The 18,271-nt window shown below is 41.7% G+C and overlaps 1 protein-coding gene across 6 annotated transcripts in view; it reads left to right on the plus strand.

The window, feature by feature from the left end:
• Positions 1-18,271, plus strand: part of LOC126175747 (formin-like protein) — a 479,943-nt gene that overhangs the window by 365,715 nt on the left and 95,957 nt on the right. For 3 of the 6 annotated variants that reach the window (XM_049922703.1, XM_049922701.1, XM_049922704.1), the window contains exons 5-10: positions 1,194-1,348; positions 1,747-1,815; positions 4,832-4,995; positions 16,082-16,158; positions 16,256-16,427; positions 16,516-16,659. In XM_049922703.1, coding sequence (XP_049778660.1) covers positions 1,194-1,348; positions 1,747-1,815; positions 4,832-4,995; positions 16,082-16,158; positions 16,256-16,427; positions 16,516-16,659 — 781 coding nt within the window. The remainder of the gene's footprint in view (positions 1-1,193; positions 1,349-1,746; positions 1,816-4,831; positions 4,996-16,081; positions 16,159-16,255; positions 16,428-16,515; positions 16,660-18,271) is intronic. The other 3 variants (XM_049922702.1, XM_049922707.1, XM_049922705.1) reach the window with 3 other exon arrangements.

Genomic DNA, 18,271 nt, shown 5'->3' on the forward strand with positions numbered 1-18,271 from the left:
CAGCTATCTAAATACTGGCGACAGAGAGGGCATTGGTGGTGCATTTCCTGCGACACTCATCTCCCCCCCCCCCTCCCCCCCTCTGTTGATCTTCTTGCAACCTCATTGCCACGTGGTGTGCTGGCGCCAGCCAGCTTACGCCAGCACAATATCTTAATCATTTTGTCTGAAATTAGTAAACACTGCTCCAGCAACTATCGTTAATCTGTTCCAAGCTTAGTGTTGTAAGGCCATCGTTCTATAAATATAATGAAAGGCTAATGTTAAAACAGGTGAAGGGGACAGTGTAATTTTTCTAGAGATAACTCTTTGATGCAAAGTGTTGTTATGCCAGTGACATACTTAACATCCTACCAAACCTCCTTAGTATTCAGTGAGCGTTCTGCTGACAAAGTCCTATAAAAATAGTTATATGAAATATTGCTCCTTCTGCAGTCGATTTTTAATTAATGTGTTATACCAAAAGGAGAATTTACTTGAGAGAACTATAGAGTTGCTTGGAAAGAGAATGACTGATTAGTACTTAGCTTCAGTAAGAAAAAAATCCTGTACTGCTACTACACATTTCAAAGGGACAAAATTCCTAGCTACACAGTGATGATGATTATAGAGATAATAATGCTGAGGTAGGGATAAATCTGGCATTCCCAGTATCTCTTTGACAAGGTCCCTGCCCTTCAAACTGCTCCGTGAGCTCGGTTAAAATCCCATAGGGTAGTATAGTCATGTATTTGTGATGTCTCCTTACCAATCACTGGAACAAGAAACACACAAGTGGAGAACATGGCTGTCACCAGTCGTTTTTTGAATGGCACACTGCAGCTAGCATAGCTCAGTTATCATGGTGGACAGTGGATGCTGGATGGTGTCCAAATTTTGCTCTGTTTCATATTCCATATCTGCCTCGAAAGAAATCTTGTTCCTGGAAATTTAAAGTAAAATTGTGCGTTTTGATACTGTTGCTTTTTTAAGCTGGTAAGAATCTCTTTGTGTTTTAAAAGGTGTTGTTCTAGGGGAGAGAAGTCTGTTTTGCCTCATTTATGATTTACGTGTACTGTTAGATGCATAGACATGTGCAGGAAGTCTCGGAAGCAGAATGTAATGCAGAAAAAGATAGTTAGGACAATTGCAGTTCAGGGCACTACCAAAGAATAGTGAAAGAAATAAAAAAGTAATGAAAACGTACTTTGCAGGTGGGTGCGCGAGTTCCTAGATGAAACAAACCAGGGTCTGGACCATCTCATAGAGTACCTCAGTTTCCGTCTGGTCATGATGAGGCATGAGCAGAGGGTCTCTGAATCAAGAACATCATCAGAGGAGAGATTGGCTGCGAGTGGCTCAGGATCTGGTATGTTTTTTAAAAAATATATTTCATCAAAACTATTCATAGCAAACTAGTTAAAAAACTAATTTCTAAAAGCATGTTCCACAGCACTAAGACCATACATTTTAATCTCATACCTTCCATGAAAGATAATCTAAGTGTCTTCAGTTTGTCTGTCATATTTCTTATCTTTTCTATTTTACGCATGAGACTGAAGTAGTTTGCAAAAAAAAAAAAAAAATATTGTAACGATTTTAAAGTAACAGTTTCGAAGAAAAAACACATTGGTAATTTCAACAGTTTCTTACTGTCAGTCTATGAACAAAAGACTGCAGAAGGTTTATTTACCAAAAGTCTGCATTTATGATTCACACTCATTAACTGTATGGTGAACACGTCTAACACATGCTTTACATTTGAAGGTTCCAGATTCAGTTTCCGTTGCTGGCCGAGACGCAAAGCTGTCCGCAGGCCAACATACCATTTTCAAGGTAGAAGACCAAAATGGATTGTGTGTTTTCTTTTTGTCTGTGCTTTTCATGTTTTGTTTCTTTGGTGCTGCAACGATTGAACAGTGACAGCCATATCACCTTTCCTCCTCCTTTCCTCTCCTCCAGCTGCTAAGGTATTGAATGTTGTCCTAAAGTGACAAACTTCATTTCACAATAGCAGGATTTGATCTGAGAACCTGTTTCAAATATGAGGTGGTTTTGTTGCATTAACAATTTTTTGCTGAAATAAAAATTGCTCATTTTTGCTGGGATGGTTGTATTGTTCAGATGCAAATATTTCTAGGTTCCGATGTTGTTGTCACTGTCATGTTGCAATAGCCATAGACTGGGTGAAGCTTTATTTCTGAAGACAGCAATTGCATTATTCAGTTAAATCTGAAACGCTTCAGAGGTCCATGTCTTTCCAAGTATTTACACACAGTCTGTTGCTAAGCGGATTGATGATAGTGATGTAATGAAATGAAATGATCGTATGGCATTGTTGGCCAGGAGGCCCCTTTTGTGAAAGTTCAGCCACCGTATAGTGATAGTTGTTAGTCTCTTTGAGCTATAGAACCAAACATTCAGTTAAACATCAAAAGTAACAGTGAGCAAATTGATTTTATTAAATTTTGAGTTGTAAACTCAAATTGAGTCGGAATGGGCTGCTAGATGTTTCAGCACTGTAAAGGAGATAATAAGGTATTAGCTCATATGGTGGATACTTGATGTATGTCTTTCTGTGTTCTCTCTGTAAGCTCAAACGCAGTTGTATACATACCATAAGATGTTACTTTAATGTAAAACCTGGAATAAGAACTGCTAGTTTAAACAGGGAAGTGTGGTGCAGGAACTGCCGGTTAGGCAGCTGAAAGAGGCACAATTGTAAAATCCAGTTAATAACTGTAAATGAAGGAAAAAATTGAAATAGTTAATTGGAAGGGTTCTATTGTACAGAAAATTAAATCTGGGATTAGCAATCAAGGTACCGTAGCCACAAAGGTTGTCGGTATCTTTACAGACAGTGACAGAAAGGTCAGGCCTGCTAGTAGCTATGAGGTCTAGAAGAGTGTTCAGAAATATTTCACAAGATTGTGTGTCCATGCCACCTGAAAAAAATTCATAGATGTCCCTGTTTATATTTGGTAGGATTAAGTCACCTCTAACTAATATTGCATGATTGGGGGTACTTCTGTGCTACTCATATTCTGGGACTGATTGTGCAACGGTTGAGGTATAGTTGTGTGCCTGGTTGAAACCTAGACCAGTTACTTTCCTACTTTTCATTGGCCCATATCCTTTCTTTTCCAAGATTTCAATGAAATAGGGATGGTTAGTTGGCTGATTTGGGGGAGGGGTCCAAACAGCGAGGTTATCGGTCCCTGAAATAAGGAACTTACTTGAGCCTTTGTTCTTTGATGTTAACATTCAGAAGCTTAAAACTTTCAGTCTAGCTGCCAAATATTACCCACATTTATTCTTGCCAGTTGAGAATGTGCAGTGCTCATGTATGGGGAGAATAACATCAAATGTTTTAAATTTGAGACTGTGATTAACATTTTACTAATAGATCTACAAATCTGTGTCCATGCTTATGCTTGCACTGTGATTTAGATTGTTAGACTTGACCTCCACATAACTCTTAACATTTACTTAGAGTTCACTTCTATTCCCTTTTCCATCTCTGAACAATTTTGCTTCCTATTTGGTTTCTATGTGCATCTTCATAAATCTACTTGTTTCCATAGTAAGTATTATTTGTAGTGTGTATTTGTATGTTTCTGATGTATCTGTTTTATTTGTTTTAAGCTATGTACATTTGTTATTTTTTTACTTCCCAGCTGGATTGCTCTATCTTTGCTTTGCTTAAGATTTTCTGCTTTTATCTTTTCCTGTCACGTGGCTGCAGTCCATTATCATTATCAGATTTACAATTTGGTAGGTGAAATTCATTGTGCCTTCACACTTCTTAACAGTTCTTTGTGTCTTTTTCCTTAATGAGGTGTTCCGACTGACTTCCAGCAATATACATTTTGTACTTTTACCTTTCTGTATTTCTTGATTTGCTTGTTTTCTCTTGGTGAAAGAACTGCAAGTACTGGAAATGTGAGACACAGATTGTTTTTTAATTTCCACCTGTGTCATTTCTCAAGTGTCTCCATTGGTACACTTGATAAGTAAGCACGCTGGTTCTTCATATAGCACTTGTTTACTGTTCGTGTTACTGTAGTGGTCCAAAAATTTACAAGTACTCAAGTGTTTGAAATTTTCTCACAAATAGGACATTAATATTTAACAAATCAAGTTTCAAAACTTATCACCAGAACAAGACACTACTTCTTTAAGCAAGTAATTCCTTTGTTCAGATTCCACTTTACTGAGTATCTTCTGTCTTAGATGCATTTGATATTTTGGCGCTAAAAGTTATTGGCAGTCCTCGTTTTCTCTAAATTCCATGTCATTTGTTTTTTAGCAATATGCTGTTCACTGTTACCCCTTTTATCCACCCTTTCAGTTCATTTTATTAATTTGTTTCACAGTTCTTTATGCATCTTGAATCCAATTTTGCATCTTGTTTTGCCTCACCTACTACTTTCTTGTGTGCTGCAAAAGTGGTATTTAAACGTATTTTACTTTGCTGTTTATTGTTAATGTTGTCATTTTTTTTAGATGAATAGTGATCATGATGGAAATGATTTCATTAGATTGTGGCTCACTTAAATTGTTTTTTTTTTTTTGTGTGTGTGTGTGTGTGTGTGTGTGTGTGTGTGTGTGTGTGTGTGAAGTACCTACAGGTTTTAACCTCAACACTACAGACGAGATTATATCTTAAAGAAATGTAAAGTGTTTTGTTAACTTGTCTGACTTCTAAAATAAGGTTAATTTATATACATATATGGCTAACATTATAAATGAGGATAATGAGCTCTTGGCTATATCTGTTGTCTAATGTAAAATAGTTCATTATTCCATATCAATTACAATCTTAGTTTCATAACAGTGGCTTTCTTTTCAGCAGGGAGTCCTGGACACAATGGGTATCTCAGACCAGCCCTGGAGATGTTGGATAGTCCTGGCCTCAAACGAAGGTCAAGACATGTAGCTAAACTTAATATGGGAGAATCCAAAGATGATATCCACGTGTGCATAATGTGCCTTCGTGCGATAATGAACAACAAGGTACTATATTTAAAAAAAAAAAAAGTCTGTATTGAGAAAGACTGTTAAGCAAACAGTGTGGAGGAAGGTAGAGGAGAAAGGTGTCCCTAAAGGACAATAACTGGGAGGATAGCTGGAACAAGGCGGAGAAGAGAATCTGGGAATGTATCAGATGATGGTCTATGTCAGTCAGCCACCAACCAGTGAATTAAGGACCCGGGGGAGAGGGGGGGGGGGGGAGGAGGAGGAGGAGGAGGAGGAGGAGGAGGATAGTGTAGCACGACTTCAAACAGCTTTCTAAGTTTGCCACATTTAGCAGAATAATTAACTGACATCTTCGACCAAATCTGGCAGAGAAAGAAGCACTTGCATGATAGTTTGCTGTTCTAACCTTTCATGTGCTTTGTAAAGAAATCCTTCGCTGACAGTATGATTGCTAAACACCTGATCTTAATTTTTATGAACAAAATGTTTATATGATACGTCTTTCCTGTGAAAACTGTCTGTCTTTGTTCTTCTGTGTCTTCAACATCCATTCTCCAGTCCATCTCAGTCAGTTATATTGCTACATAGTTAACCATTTTCCTGGGCATGAATCTCCACCTATCTCAGGGCATCATAAAAGATCTGTTTGTACCAAAGTTGTAATTAACCAGCAGAACCCCCATTTGAAAAATGTTCATTGTTCCACATCCATCCCTTCTGCCACCCCTCCTCCTCCTCCTCCTCCTCCTCCACCACCACCACCACCACCACCACCACCACCACCACCACCACCATCCACCCCTCCCCCTCCTCATTCTAAATACAGACTTGCCATATTAGGATACTGTATTTGCAGTGGTAATATGTGCATCTCCCATAGCAATCTAGGTCATGTTTCCAGAATGAGATTTTCACTCTGCAGCAGAGTGTGTGCTGATATGAAACTTCCTGGCAGATTAAAACTGTGTGCCCAACCGAGACTCGAACTCGGGACCTTTGCCATTCGCAGGCAAGTGCTCTACCATCTGAGCTACCGAAGCACGACTCACGCCCGGTACTCACAGCTTTACTTCTGCCAGTATCTCGTCCCCGACCTTCCAAACTCTACAGAAGCTCTTCTGTGAACCTTCTTTCAGGAATGCTAGTTCTGCAAGGTTCGCAGAAGAGCTTCTGTAACGTTTGGAAGGTAGGAGACGAGACACTGGCAGAAGTAAAGGTGTGAGTACCGGACGTGAGTCGTGCTTCGGTAGCTCAGATGGTAGAGCATTTGCTGCGAAAGGCAAAGGTCCCGAGTTCGAGTCTCGGTTGGGCACACAGTTTTAATCTGCCAGGAAGTTTCATATCAGCGCACACTCCGCTGCAGAGTGAAAATCTCATTCTTCTTCCCCCTTCCCCCTTTCCCCTTTCCCCTTTCCCCTTCCCCTTCCCTTTAGGCCAACCCATGCGTAGCTGGTGACAGGGTAACGCGTAATTCCCCGCCCCGTGTAGACAGGTAGGACACATACGTACCCCCTGGTAACGGCCAGGCCCAGGGAAAGGTGATTACCCAAGCTGATAACTTCCGAAAGTGCAGATTGGTCCCTTCATCTGTTTCTCGGGAAGTGTGACCTGAGGTGTGAACAGTCACCTAAGGCGAGAGTGCCCTCAGAGAGGGCCCCACAAGGAAGGAGCACACCATTGGAGATGCCGGTAATCTTGGGGGATACTTCCGCAATGGTTTCCTCACCTTCCACTATGTCTGCTCACAAACGTAAGTTCACTGAGTCTCAGCCACAGACAGTTCTTCCATCGTTGCCACAGTTCCTTGTTGTTTTTCGGTCTGACGATGGTCACGACTTCTCCACGGTCAACCCTTTCATTATTCAGAAAGGTGTCGACGCAATTACAGGTCCTGTAAAGTCTTGTTCCCGATTTCGAAATGGCACCTTGTTGTTAGAAACAGTCAGTGCCCTCCAGGTACAAAAATCGCTGTGTACTTCACTGCTACATACCTTCCCTGTCCAGGTGGAAGCGCACCGCACTTTAAATTCAACACGCGGGGTGGTTTATACACGCTCACTCGATGGATTGTCCAGCGAGGAAATTCAAAACTACGTGTCTGACCAGGGCATAACGGCTATTCATAGGGTCATGAAAAGGGTTGACAAGGACTTGGTTCCAACCTGTACTGTCTTCTTGACATTTGACAGAGTTCAACTTCCATCGAACATAAAAGCGGGCTATGAGATAATTTCTGTTTGCCCTTACATCCCAAACCCTACGCGTTGCTATCGGTGTCGGCGGTTCAAGCATACCAACCAGTCATGTTCCAATCTGGCCAAATGTGTTAAGTGTGGGAAGGATGCCCATGAGGGTGCTTGTCCACCTCCATCCCCTCGTTGCATCAACTGTGTGGGTGACCACGCTGCTTCCTCTAGAGATTGCCCCATTTTTAAAGACGAATGGCTCATTCAGGAAATCAGAGTGAAGGAAAAGGTGTCTACATTTGCTGCTCGAAAGTTATTCGCCAGTCCAAAGCCCACTGTGCCTCACACAGGTAAATACAGCACTGTCCTTGCCTCTCCTCGGCCTACAAAGGAGGCAACCACGCAGACTTGTGATCTCACCTTTAGTGCCACGGTCATCAGATCGGCCAGTGCAAAGATCGCCCGTTCAGCCTCTCCACTCTCACCTACTCACTCCATGGCTCACTCTTCATCGGGTTCTGTTAAATCCCGAGCCCCAAAATCAGACACCCGGACTTCCAAAAAAGAGCCTCCTTGTGAGGATTTTTTACGTACACCGACTTCACAACCATCGATTCCTCCTTCATCTCAACATCCTGTTTCCAAGAAGGATAATAAGAAACCCAGTTCCTGTCCTTCTCCGCCATGGCGTGTCTCACCTACAACAGCACCTGGCGGTAATCGCCCTCGGCTGTCTTCTGTGTCGCCGAGGTGCACTGCAGGTGGCCGATCGCTGGTGGCAGGAGCTGCTCCTGAACAACCTATGGATCAGGATCTTCTGCCTTCGGCTGAATGCCATTCCATGCTGTCGGCCGCCAGCTCTGAGCAGTCGTTGAGTTGAGGGCAACCTTGGTCACATTCTTCCCTTTTATGTCCACCCTGTGTCCATTATTCATTGGAATATCTGCGGCACTAGAGCCAGTCGGGATGAATTGTCGATCCTCTTACGATCCTACTCGCAGGTCATCTTCTGTTTTCAGGAAACAAAGCCGCATCCCCATGATCGCTTAGTTTTCCCCTATTTTCAGTCAGTCCAATTTAACCAACCCCCCCCCCCCCCCCCCCCCCCGTCTCTCTCTCTCTCTCTCTCTCTGTTGAAGGCACTCCAGCACATGGAGGAAACATGATTCTTCTCCATGATATTCTCCATTATCACCCAATCCCCATAAACAGTTCCTTCCAAGCTGTTGCTGTCAGTCTTTCTCTTTCTGGATACACCTTCTCTCTTTGTACTGTATACATTCCATCGTCCACACCAATGGCAAGAGCTGATCTCCTTCATCTTCTTGGTCAGCTTCTGCCCCCATATTTGCTGGTTGGGGACTTCAATGCCCACCACCCGCTTTGGGGATGTCTGCATTCTTGTCCGCGGCTCACTATTGATAGACGTCTTCCACCAAGCGGATCTTGTTTGCCTAAACACTGGGGACCCTACATTTTTGTCTGCCTCCACGACAAATTTCTCTCATTTGGACCTTTCGGTCGGTACTGTTCAGCTAGCTCGGCACTTCGAATGGTTCACTCTTGCTGATACACACTTGACTGACCACTTTCCATGTGTCCTTAGATTGCAGCCACAACTGCCATATAAGCGCTCGAGATGCTGGAAGTTTGCCCGAGCCGATTGGACACTTTTTTCGTCTCTAGCGACATTCGATGACCGTTACTTTCCTAGCGTCGACGATGATGTCACTCGTATTACAGAAGTTATTCTTACAGCTGCGGAACGATCAGTACCTTGCACCTCCGATTTGCTGCAGTGCCTCCCCAGTTCCTTGGTGGAATGAGGCATGTTGTGACTCAATACGTGAGCAGTGACGGGCTCTTCGTGTTTTCTGGCTCCATCCTACTTTGGCCAACTGTATCCGCTATAAGCAGTTCCTGCGTAATGCCGTCATGTCATCCGTGATAGCAAGAAGGGAAGATGGGACTTCTTTACTGGCTCATTTAACACCTTCACTCCCTCCTCAGAAGTTTGGAGTCGGATTCAACGGTTACCTGGCGCGCCTAGTTTCTCCCCGGTCTCTGGGCATGATACATTAGTGGACCTCCGTTGGAATTTCTAACTCATTGGGTCAACACTTTGCTGAGATTTCGAGCTCTTCACATTACCCACCAGCTTTTCTCCTGAAGAAACATGCAGCGGAAGTGCAACCTCTTGCTTTCTCTTCTGAAAATCGCGAAAGCTATAATACTGTTTTCTACATGTGGGAACTCCAACACGCACTCTCTTCTTCTTGCTCTTTCGCACCAGGACTGGATGGTATCCACAGCCAGATGTTGCTGCATTTATCATACCATAGTCTGCGTTACCTCCTTCACCTTTATAATCGAATTTGGACTGACAGTACTTTTCCCAGGAGATGGTGGGAAGCTATAATCGTTCCTGTTACGAAACCTGGAAAGGACAAACATCTCCCCTCTAGCAATCGCCCCATTTCTCTCATGAGTAGTGTATGTAAGGTTTTAGAGTGTATGGTGAATTGCTGTTTAGCCTGAGGCTGGAGTCCCGAAGTCTTTTAACACCTGCCCAATGCGATTCCGAAAGCATCGTTCTGCCGTTGACCATCTTGTTGCTCTCTCCACTTACATCATGAACAATTTTCTCAGGAAACGCCAAACAGTAGCAATAGTTTTTGATCTGGAGAGAGCATACGATACCTGTTGGAGGACAGGCATCCTCCGCACACTGTTCTCTTGGGGCTTTCGAGATCGGCTTCCCTTTTTCGTTGTGAATTTATGGCAAAGCGCACATTTAAAGTGCGGGTGAACGCTACTTTCTCCCAAGAAAACGGGTACCCCAGGGCTCCGTGCTAAGTGTTGTACTGTTTGCCATTGCCATAAATCCAATTGTGGATTGTCTCCTTCCTGATGTCTCGGGCTTCCTCTTTGTGGACGATTTTGCGATCTTCTACAGCTCTCAACAGACCAGCCTTCTTGAACGATGTCTTCAATGATGTCTCGATTGTCTCCACTCTTGGAGCATCGAAACCGGCTTCTGCTTTTCTCCCAGTAAGACCGTTTGCGTCAATTTTTGGCATCGTACAGAGTTTCTTACTCCTTCCTTACTTCTAGGCCCTGTCAACGTTCCATTCGTGGACGTCGCTAAATTCTTGGGTCTTATGTTTGACAGAAAACTGTGCTGATCCTCGCATGTTTCCTATCTTTCGGCTCGCTGTCTGCGATCCCTCAACACCCTCCGTGTCCTGAATGGTACCTCCTGGGGAGTGGACTGAGTGGTCCTTCTTTGCCTCTATTGCCCTTTAGTGCGGTCAAAATTGGACTATGGAAGCACAGTTTACTCCTCTGCTCGGCCGTCTATTCTTCGCCATCTCGACTCTGTCCACCACCATGGATTATGTTTAGCGTCTGGAGCTTTTTACACCAGCCCTGTGGAAAGTCCAATACATATGTCGCCATCAGTGGATAAAGTATGTTATCTGCTCAGATTCGCTCAGCTCTCTCCTCAGTCTCCAAGCTCTCTACCCTGTCTACCATCTGGTCCACCGGATTCAGGACTGCCTCCACTTGCTCCACTTGCGGGGTGTCTCTGTGGCATTCCTCTGGATCCCAGGACGTGTTAGTATCTGTGGAAATGAGGCAGCCGATATAGCAGCCAAGGCTGCAGTCTCTCTTCTTCAGCCTGCTATTCGCATGATTCCCTTTGCCGATCTATGGAGTGTTTTATGTCGTCGTGTTGCACTTTTATGGCATGCACATTGGTCCACACTTCCCAATAATAAATTGTGGGACGTGCCCAATAATAAATTGTGGGACGTGAAAGCTCTTCCCTGTGCTTGGACCTCTTTCTCCCGAACTTTTTGTAGGGAGGAGGTAATTTTAACTAGACTCTGGATAGGGCACTGTCTTTTTAGCCATCAACATCTTTTAAGTGGCGATCCTCCCCCACTCTGTCCCCACTGCTCTCAACTGTGGACGGTGAGACACCATTTACTTGAGTGCCCCTATTTTACTCCATTACGTGCCCGTCTACAGCTGTCGCCTGATATATCTTCCATTTTAGCAGATGACACGTGCTCAGCTGATCGGGTTCTTGGGTTTATTAGTGCCAGTGAGATGACGTCAGTCATTTGAAGCTCTTTTTGGGGACAAACAACCCCCCTTCTATAGTGGTTTTTTAAGCTTTCCCCACTTTTTTGAGTTTAGCTCCCATTGCTGCAGGTTTCCAGTTTCTTTTTTCTACCTTTTCCTAAGTCACAGACCGGGCGCTAATGACCGTAGCAGTTTTGCTACCATAACAAAACAACAAGAATAAAAAAAATTAGCTTTTTCCCCTCCAGTATGGTGTGACAAGGTGTGGGTGTCCTGCTCATCGTCAATGCCACTGTCACAGTTAACCTGAATTTTTTAAATTTTGTGTTCCAGTAATATAGTCTCCTCTGAACCTCCATTTCTGTCTCTCCCCAAATGGCGATGTCATCATAAAAAATAAAAGTGCTGAGATCTTCATTTTCTTCTTCAGATCTTCATTCTCTTCTTCCTTTATTTCTTTCATTATTGTGTCCATAAGTGTAATGAAGAGTAAAGGGGAGAGTGAACTGCCTTGCTGAACACCTCTCTTTGTCTTAAGCCATTTGGATCTTCCATCTCCTGCTTGTACACTGCTCTCACAACCATCGCACAGCATCTGGACTTTTTTAATTAATGAATCAGGAACATTGTTTTCTCAAGCATTCCTATATTCTATCCTTTGGTGCACTGTCATATGCTTTCCCAAATCCACGAATGCTACCATCACGTCCTTTCCTTTTTCCCCAATATTTCTCCATTAACTGATGGAGGGAGAAAATGAGATCTATTGTTTTCCTATTACTTCTGAAGCCATGTTGTTGTTCTTCTAATTGGTGTTCTAAGAATTTTCTGCAATCTTTTTTTCTGTGACCTTTTCCATTATCTTAAGGCAATGTGATAACAGTGTCATTGCTTGGTAGTTGGTGCTTTTCTTTCTACTACCTTTCTTGAACAGTGGTATTATAATTTCTTTTTTCCATTCATCCAGCACTTCGGTTTCTTTCCATATCACCCCCAGCACCGGTGAAACCATTATATTCAATGGATTCCTGCGGCTTTAATCATATCCATTGTCAGCTCATCTACTCTAGCTGTCTTCCCGCTTTTCATCTGTTTCAGGGAATTCTCAGTTTCTAACCAAGAGATTGGATCCTGCTCTTCCTCTAATTCAATGACTTTGGTGTCACTTTCTTGTGCACCTTCCCCATTCAGTAAGATTTCAAAATAATTCTTCATCTCTTCTCTGATACCTTCCATGTCCCTCATAATATCACCATCCTCTGTTTCAATCACTTTTATGTATTCTCTATCAGATCTTTTACTTTTCAATAACTATATAGCAGTTTTTGGTTCCCTTTGCTATCCTGCTCTAGTTTCTGGTTGAATATTTCCCAACTCTTCTCCTTCTCTTCTTTCACAATTCTCTTTGCTTGGGGTTTCTTTTGTCGGTATTCCTTCTCCAGTGTTGTCACCTTGTGTTCATCTTTTGGTACCAGCCCCCTGGTTCTGATTTCTTTTTTCAAACTCCATGTTTTTCTTTGCCATATTGCATTTGATTGCATCTTTTACTCTATCATTCCACCAACTGGTTTCTTTGTCTTTCACTTTACCCCTTGTTTTGCCACATATCTGCAAAGCACTGTTAACTATTGATGGTTTAAATAGTTTCCACTCTTCCTCTACACTATCCCTTTCAGTTTTTGGCAATTTTTGTGCTACTATCTTACTCCCAGTGTTAATTTTTTGTGTGTGGATATTGTTTTGAATCCTGACACTGGCATATTACAGTGAATTACAGACAGCCATTTGTAGCTCCAGCTACATCCAACATGTGTCGCAATTATTATGCATTGTTCTGTTAGGGAATACCACATTAACTCTTCATCTGCAAAGATGGTTATTGCTCTACTGTGGCCATCTGAATGGAGCAGTCTGCTCAGCAGAATACAGTTGGCTTCAACAAACATTTGGTTTCATAACGGCATCCGTGCAGGCCCTGTAATACCTTTCCCACATGTGACCTCAATGGCATATTTTCTGAAATGCACAAGTGGATCAATCCCTTGAAAAAATATCCTTCAACTGTCCTGATCTCGGCTTGGAGTTCACTGGTTGTCCTGGTGCCTATGCTTCCTTCTCTGTCCGCTGATCTATCTGCTGTTTTAACCCATTTTCTCCTCCTCTCTCTGATTTCATTCCTTTTCATGCCTTATATTTAAATTACACGTTCAGTTGTACACACCTCACTGTTCTTACTGTCTCTCTTCATCCATTCTTTGTGTGTTCCCTAGTGTTTTATCACCGGTCTCCCCTAATTGTGATAAGTAATGCGCTGTCTTGGATTCTCCTCAGTGAAGAACAGAGTTGTTCAACCAACCAGACTTAGAGTATACCACAGTCTCTTTAAGATAAATACCTGGATTCAATGTGAATGTAGCATATCTTATGTGGATCAGAACATCTGAGGAGAGATTCAAGAAACATCACTGTGGCACAAAACCAAGCCATAAGCTTTCACCAAACACTGCTTCAAATACAATCATGAAATGAAACTGATGAGACCAGTATTGTGGTAGAAACACAAAGTATCTGGGACCGAGTAATTAAGGTGTCTTATCAAAATACGGATGTCAGAAAACCTAATAGCTGGCTTGAAGGTTTCAATTGAAACAGGGCTTGGAGTCCAGCACTAAATTTATTAAGATTTAAGTATTATAAGAAGGAAAGTTGCTACTCACCACATAGTGAAGACACGGAGTCGCAGATAGACACAACAGATAGACTGTCACAAATAAAGCTTTCGGCCAGTAAGGCCTTTGCCAACACACACACACACACACACACACACACACACACACACACAAATGCAACTCGCACACACCACTGCAGTCTGTCAACTGAAACCAGAAACCCGTGTGTGTGTGTGTGTGTGTGTGTGTGTGTGTGTGTGTGTGTGTGTGTGTGTGTGTGTGTGTGTTTTGTTGGCGAAGGCCTTACTGGCCGAAAGCTTTATTTGTGAAAAGTCTTTTTATTGTCCCCTATCTGCAACTCGGCATCTCCGCTATATGGTGAGAGGCAACTTTCCTTTCCATAATATTGTTACATTGCATCCTTGATTTTCCATTGTTTGATTTATTAAGATCTCACTGGCCATCACATCCAACACAGCTGGGAAATGTGTTTCACATAATATCAGTGTGGCCTTTGAAAATCAAGAGCATCAAAGGGTGTATTGGACGTCAGGAGTAAGTCACAATCGGCTATAAATAGCAACACTATCTAGTTTGTGTCCAGGCAACAAGTACACAACAGCATAATTCGCAACACCTGCAGAAGACAACTCGATTGGTTGTCAAAATTTTGTGCATGAAATAAAAATCAACTGACCATGTGGAACTACACCATTCAATAACAATTTGTCCAAGGAGAGGAGAATGTAAGTAAAATGAACAACTGATAGTGCGTAACTTTAAACTCACGAAATTGAAGTAAATGATTGGAATCGTTGCTTTTGCACAGGCCAGCTGCAGCATCCAAACTGCTGTCTAGATTGTACCACTGTAGAAACTGAAGATACATGTAATTTGCCAGCTGAAGATGGGTGCAAACCCGAAATGCATATTGGCATAAATAAAACCTATTAAAAAGTGGCTGGTTGCTGTATTTTTATAGTGAAATATCACTACACCATTCATCACTCATATTGATAACGCCTGAGAGTTTACAGGATATTAAAGGATTATCATGCTCCATTATTTGTTTTCCCCTGTATATTGGTCTCCAGTCCCCCTGTTCCCTATTGTTCTGTGGATTGCCAGACATTGTCTGCCTACAACTATGGAACCTGGTCTGACCATGTGTCTTCGCCGTGCTCTTCAGATCTTCCTGATGACAAACGCGCCCAGCACAGTTATTATCCAAGTTTATATTACCCAGCAGGCTTCAACATGTGTGCTCTGGTGCTAACAATATTGTCCCACCTTAATTACCTCTTCAATTTGTTGAAACTGTTGAATCAGTCATTTTCTTTCGGTTGGTAATAGGTCCCTTACTATGACATCTGACCACGAGTGGCACATAAAGGTGATCTGTGGCAGCTCTTGTAGTTATACTAACAGAATTTGCTCCACGGTACCCTATTCACTATTCACAGACGGACTTGAATCTACTCTTAAAAAACCAAATGCCTCTTGCAAGTTATAACATATGAATAAATAAAGATTTTGCTCTTGTCTTACACAGCAGATACTCAAGAAAAGAGGAGAGAAACAATGTTTATATGTACCTCTTCATCTATACCCCACATGGCTCCTCAGTGTGTGTGGTGGATGATAGTGGCTGGTAAATATTCCTCAACTCTGGATAACTTCCTGAAACCATCCTACAGAAACACTTCAGTTATATTTCTTCTAATGTGAGTCTTTGTTCATCTGTACTACATATACATGCTGTTTTGATGCTCATCTCATAATTATGACTAGTTTCACTGAATACACTTCAACCTTTATAGCTGTGGTTGTTAGTAATATGAACCTCTATGTCTTAAACCACAATAGTTTTCCTGATTGTTGTCATGTGAATCACCAAAATATAAATGTATGTCGTATTGAGAGGTTATGAAGTTCAAATGCAAAATCTTTTGGTTTTTAGAAATATTATTTTATTTTTGCATGTTTTGTTAGTTTCTTCTTTTCACATACATATTCTAAGCATTTAATTTACACTACTATATCTGTGTTTCTGCAGTTGTTTTCTGCCATTTTCCCCGTCATCAGTGCTTTCAGTTGCACATTGCGTTCTTTTCTCTTTTTGCAAAAAAATTGTGAGTGTCAAAAATGATTCAATAACTGTTAATTTTGTTGCAGTATGGTTTCAATATGGTGATACAACACAGGGAAGCAATAAACTGCATTGCCTTGAGCTTAATGCATAAAAGTCTGAGGTATGTATAATATCATTAAAAAATTTAGTTGGCTGTTTTTTAGAACAATGTTTATAAATCTGACCCTGAGTAATTATGACTTCATTATATCATGCAGGACCAAAGCACTTGTATTGGAGCTACTTGCTGCAATATGTCTAGTCAAAGGAGGTCATGAAATAATATTATCTGCATTTGATAACTTCAAAGAAGTCTGTCATGAATCTCAACGCTTCCATACACTCATGGATTATTTCATTAACTATCAAGTCTTCCATATAGAGTTCATGGTATGTGGGTAGTCAAGAAAGTTTAATTATATTTTTTTCCTCATGTTACCAGATACCGGACATATATCGGCTACATATTCTCTTCCAGGTGGCGTGTATGCAGTTTGTAAATATTGTTGTTCATTCAGTGGAAGACATGAATTTTCGCGTCCATCTCCAGTATGAATTCACGAAGCTGGGCCTTGATGAATACCTGGAGAAATTGAGGCATACAGAAAGTGAAGAATTGCAGGTACCATCCAAGTTTATTGATAATGTTATTATTTTTATATATAGGATGACTTTTTAATATATCTGGTGAAAATCAAATTATTTACAGAGAATGCTGAAACTTAATAACCATTTTACACAGAAATCAATATTTACGGAACTGTCACTTCGTTCATGTCACTCACAAATGCCAAATGAACATAAAACTACAGAAAATTATCAAAGCTACTTTTTTAAATGAAGCACTTCGATCACAAAATGCACAAACAGTCTGTCATGAATCTAAAAAAATAGGACAGTAACTTTGGAAACACCAGACTTCCTCTCAGCTTTTTAGGCAATGAATGTGGCACACTTTGCTTCAATGTGAGCTTTGTGCAATGGTGTGCTCCCAAGAACTCATCTTCCACCTTCTGTCAACAAGATCCACGATGTCTTGTGTGCATCTGCCTGATCAGACAGTGAATTTGGCATTGAAGTAATGATGAGCGCCTGAAAGTAGTGTGATGGACACACACACACACACACACACACACACACACACACACACACACACACACCCCATATCACTATATGCAGATCTTTGCATAGAGTATGACAGACTTTGTAACAGTAGTATCTGTGGATCTCTGCTTGCATGTGTTGCAGATTTCTGTGGGCTCCTAACGAAGGACTCCCTCACGTGATCGATCTTCTCTGCCAGTGATCTTGGTTGGTCTGTTCTCTTTGCACCAAATGAGCAGCTAGTCTCGTGGGATGTGCTGTACCTCTCACAGATTTTTTTTTTGTCTGTTGGAGCTTTTACTGAACCCTCACAGTTGACTCAAATTTAGTAAATTCAAGAAAACAAAATGCATGTGTCATCTGTAAATGCAATTTATGTATGCACGCAACACAACAACATAATCGTTAATTGATGTCTAATTCCATTGGGAAACGTGTACACCATGACAGTATTACTGTCAGTGTAGTTCGGACAAATGGCAGCATTGGTCATAAATATTGAAATCTTTTATTTTGCAGATTGATTTTGGTTACTGCATGACCATCTTCAGTACAAATTATTGGAACTTTGTTGGCACGTATCATAATAGCACAAGACTTTCAATGAGGCGTAACATGTTCTGTGATGATCGCTTCCAACAGATATTTTCACGTTACTGCATCATTTTTAAATTTACAGAGTAGCCTATCTTGTAACCATAGAAGTTAACCTTAGCAGTTGCCGGTCCAACATACAGTCTGTAGTTGTTAGCTGAATGAAGGCAGGCATGAGTCTGTCGATTGATGTTTTGATGGAAGTACCATTATATCAACATCTAATATCTTGTTGTGGGGTGCCAATACTGTGTAGTGACAATCATATAATATGGCGGTGGGAGAAGTTTTCGAATAGCATCATGTCGGAGGAAAGTCTGTTTGCGTGACTTTGAGTGGCAGAAAACGAATGGTCGCTGAGTAGAATGTTCTTTCGAAGTGGCAGGATGGGGCTTGCAAATCTGTGTGCGGAGGTGGTGTGCAAAATCAGAGGTTTCAGTAACAGTGTCTGCTTTTTGGGTAAAGAAATCTCTTGGTTATCGAAGTGTCTGCCCATACACTAATTCAGCTGTTGTTGTATTCGTGTCTTCTTTAAA

The sequence above is a fragment of the Schistocerca cancellata genome, chromosome 3 (assembly GCF_023864275.1).
Source record: "Schistocerca cancellata isolate TAMUIC-IGC-003103 chromosome 3, iqSchCanc2.1, whole genome shotgun sequence".
Taxonomy (NCBI): Eukaryota; Metazoa; Arthropoda; class Insecta; order Orthoptera; family Acrididae; genus Schistocerca; species Schistocerca cancellata.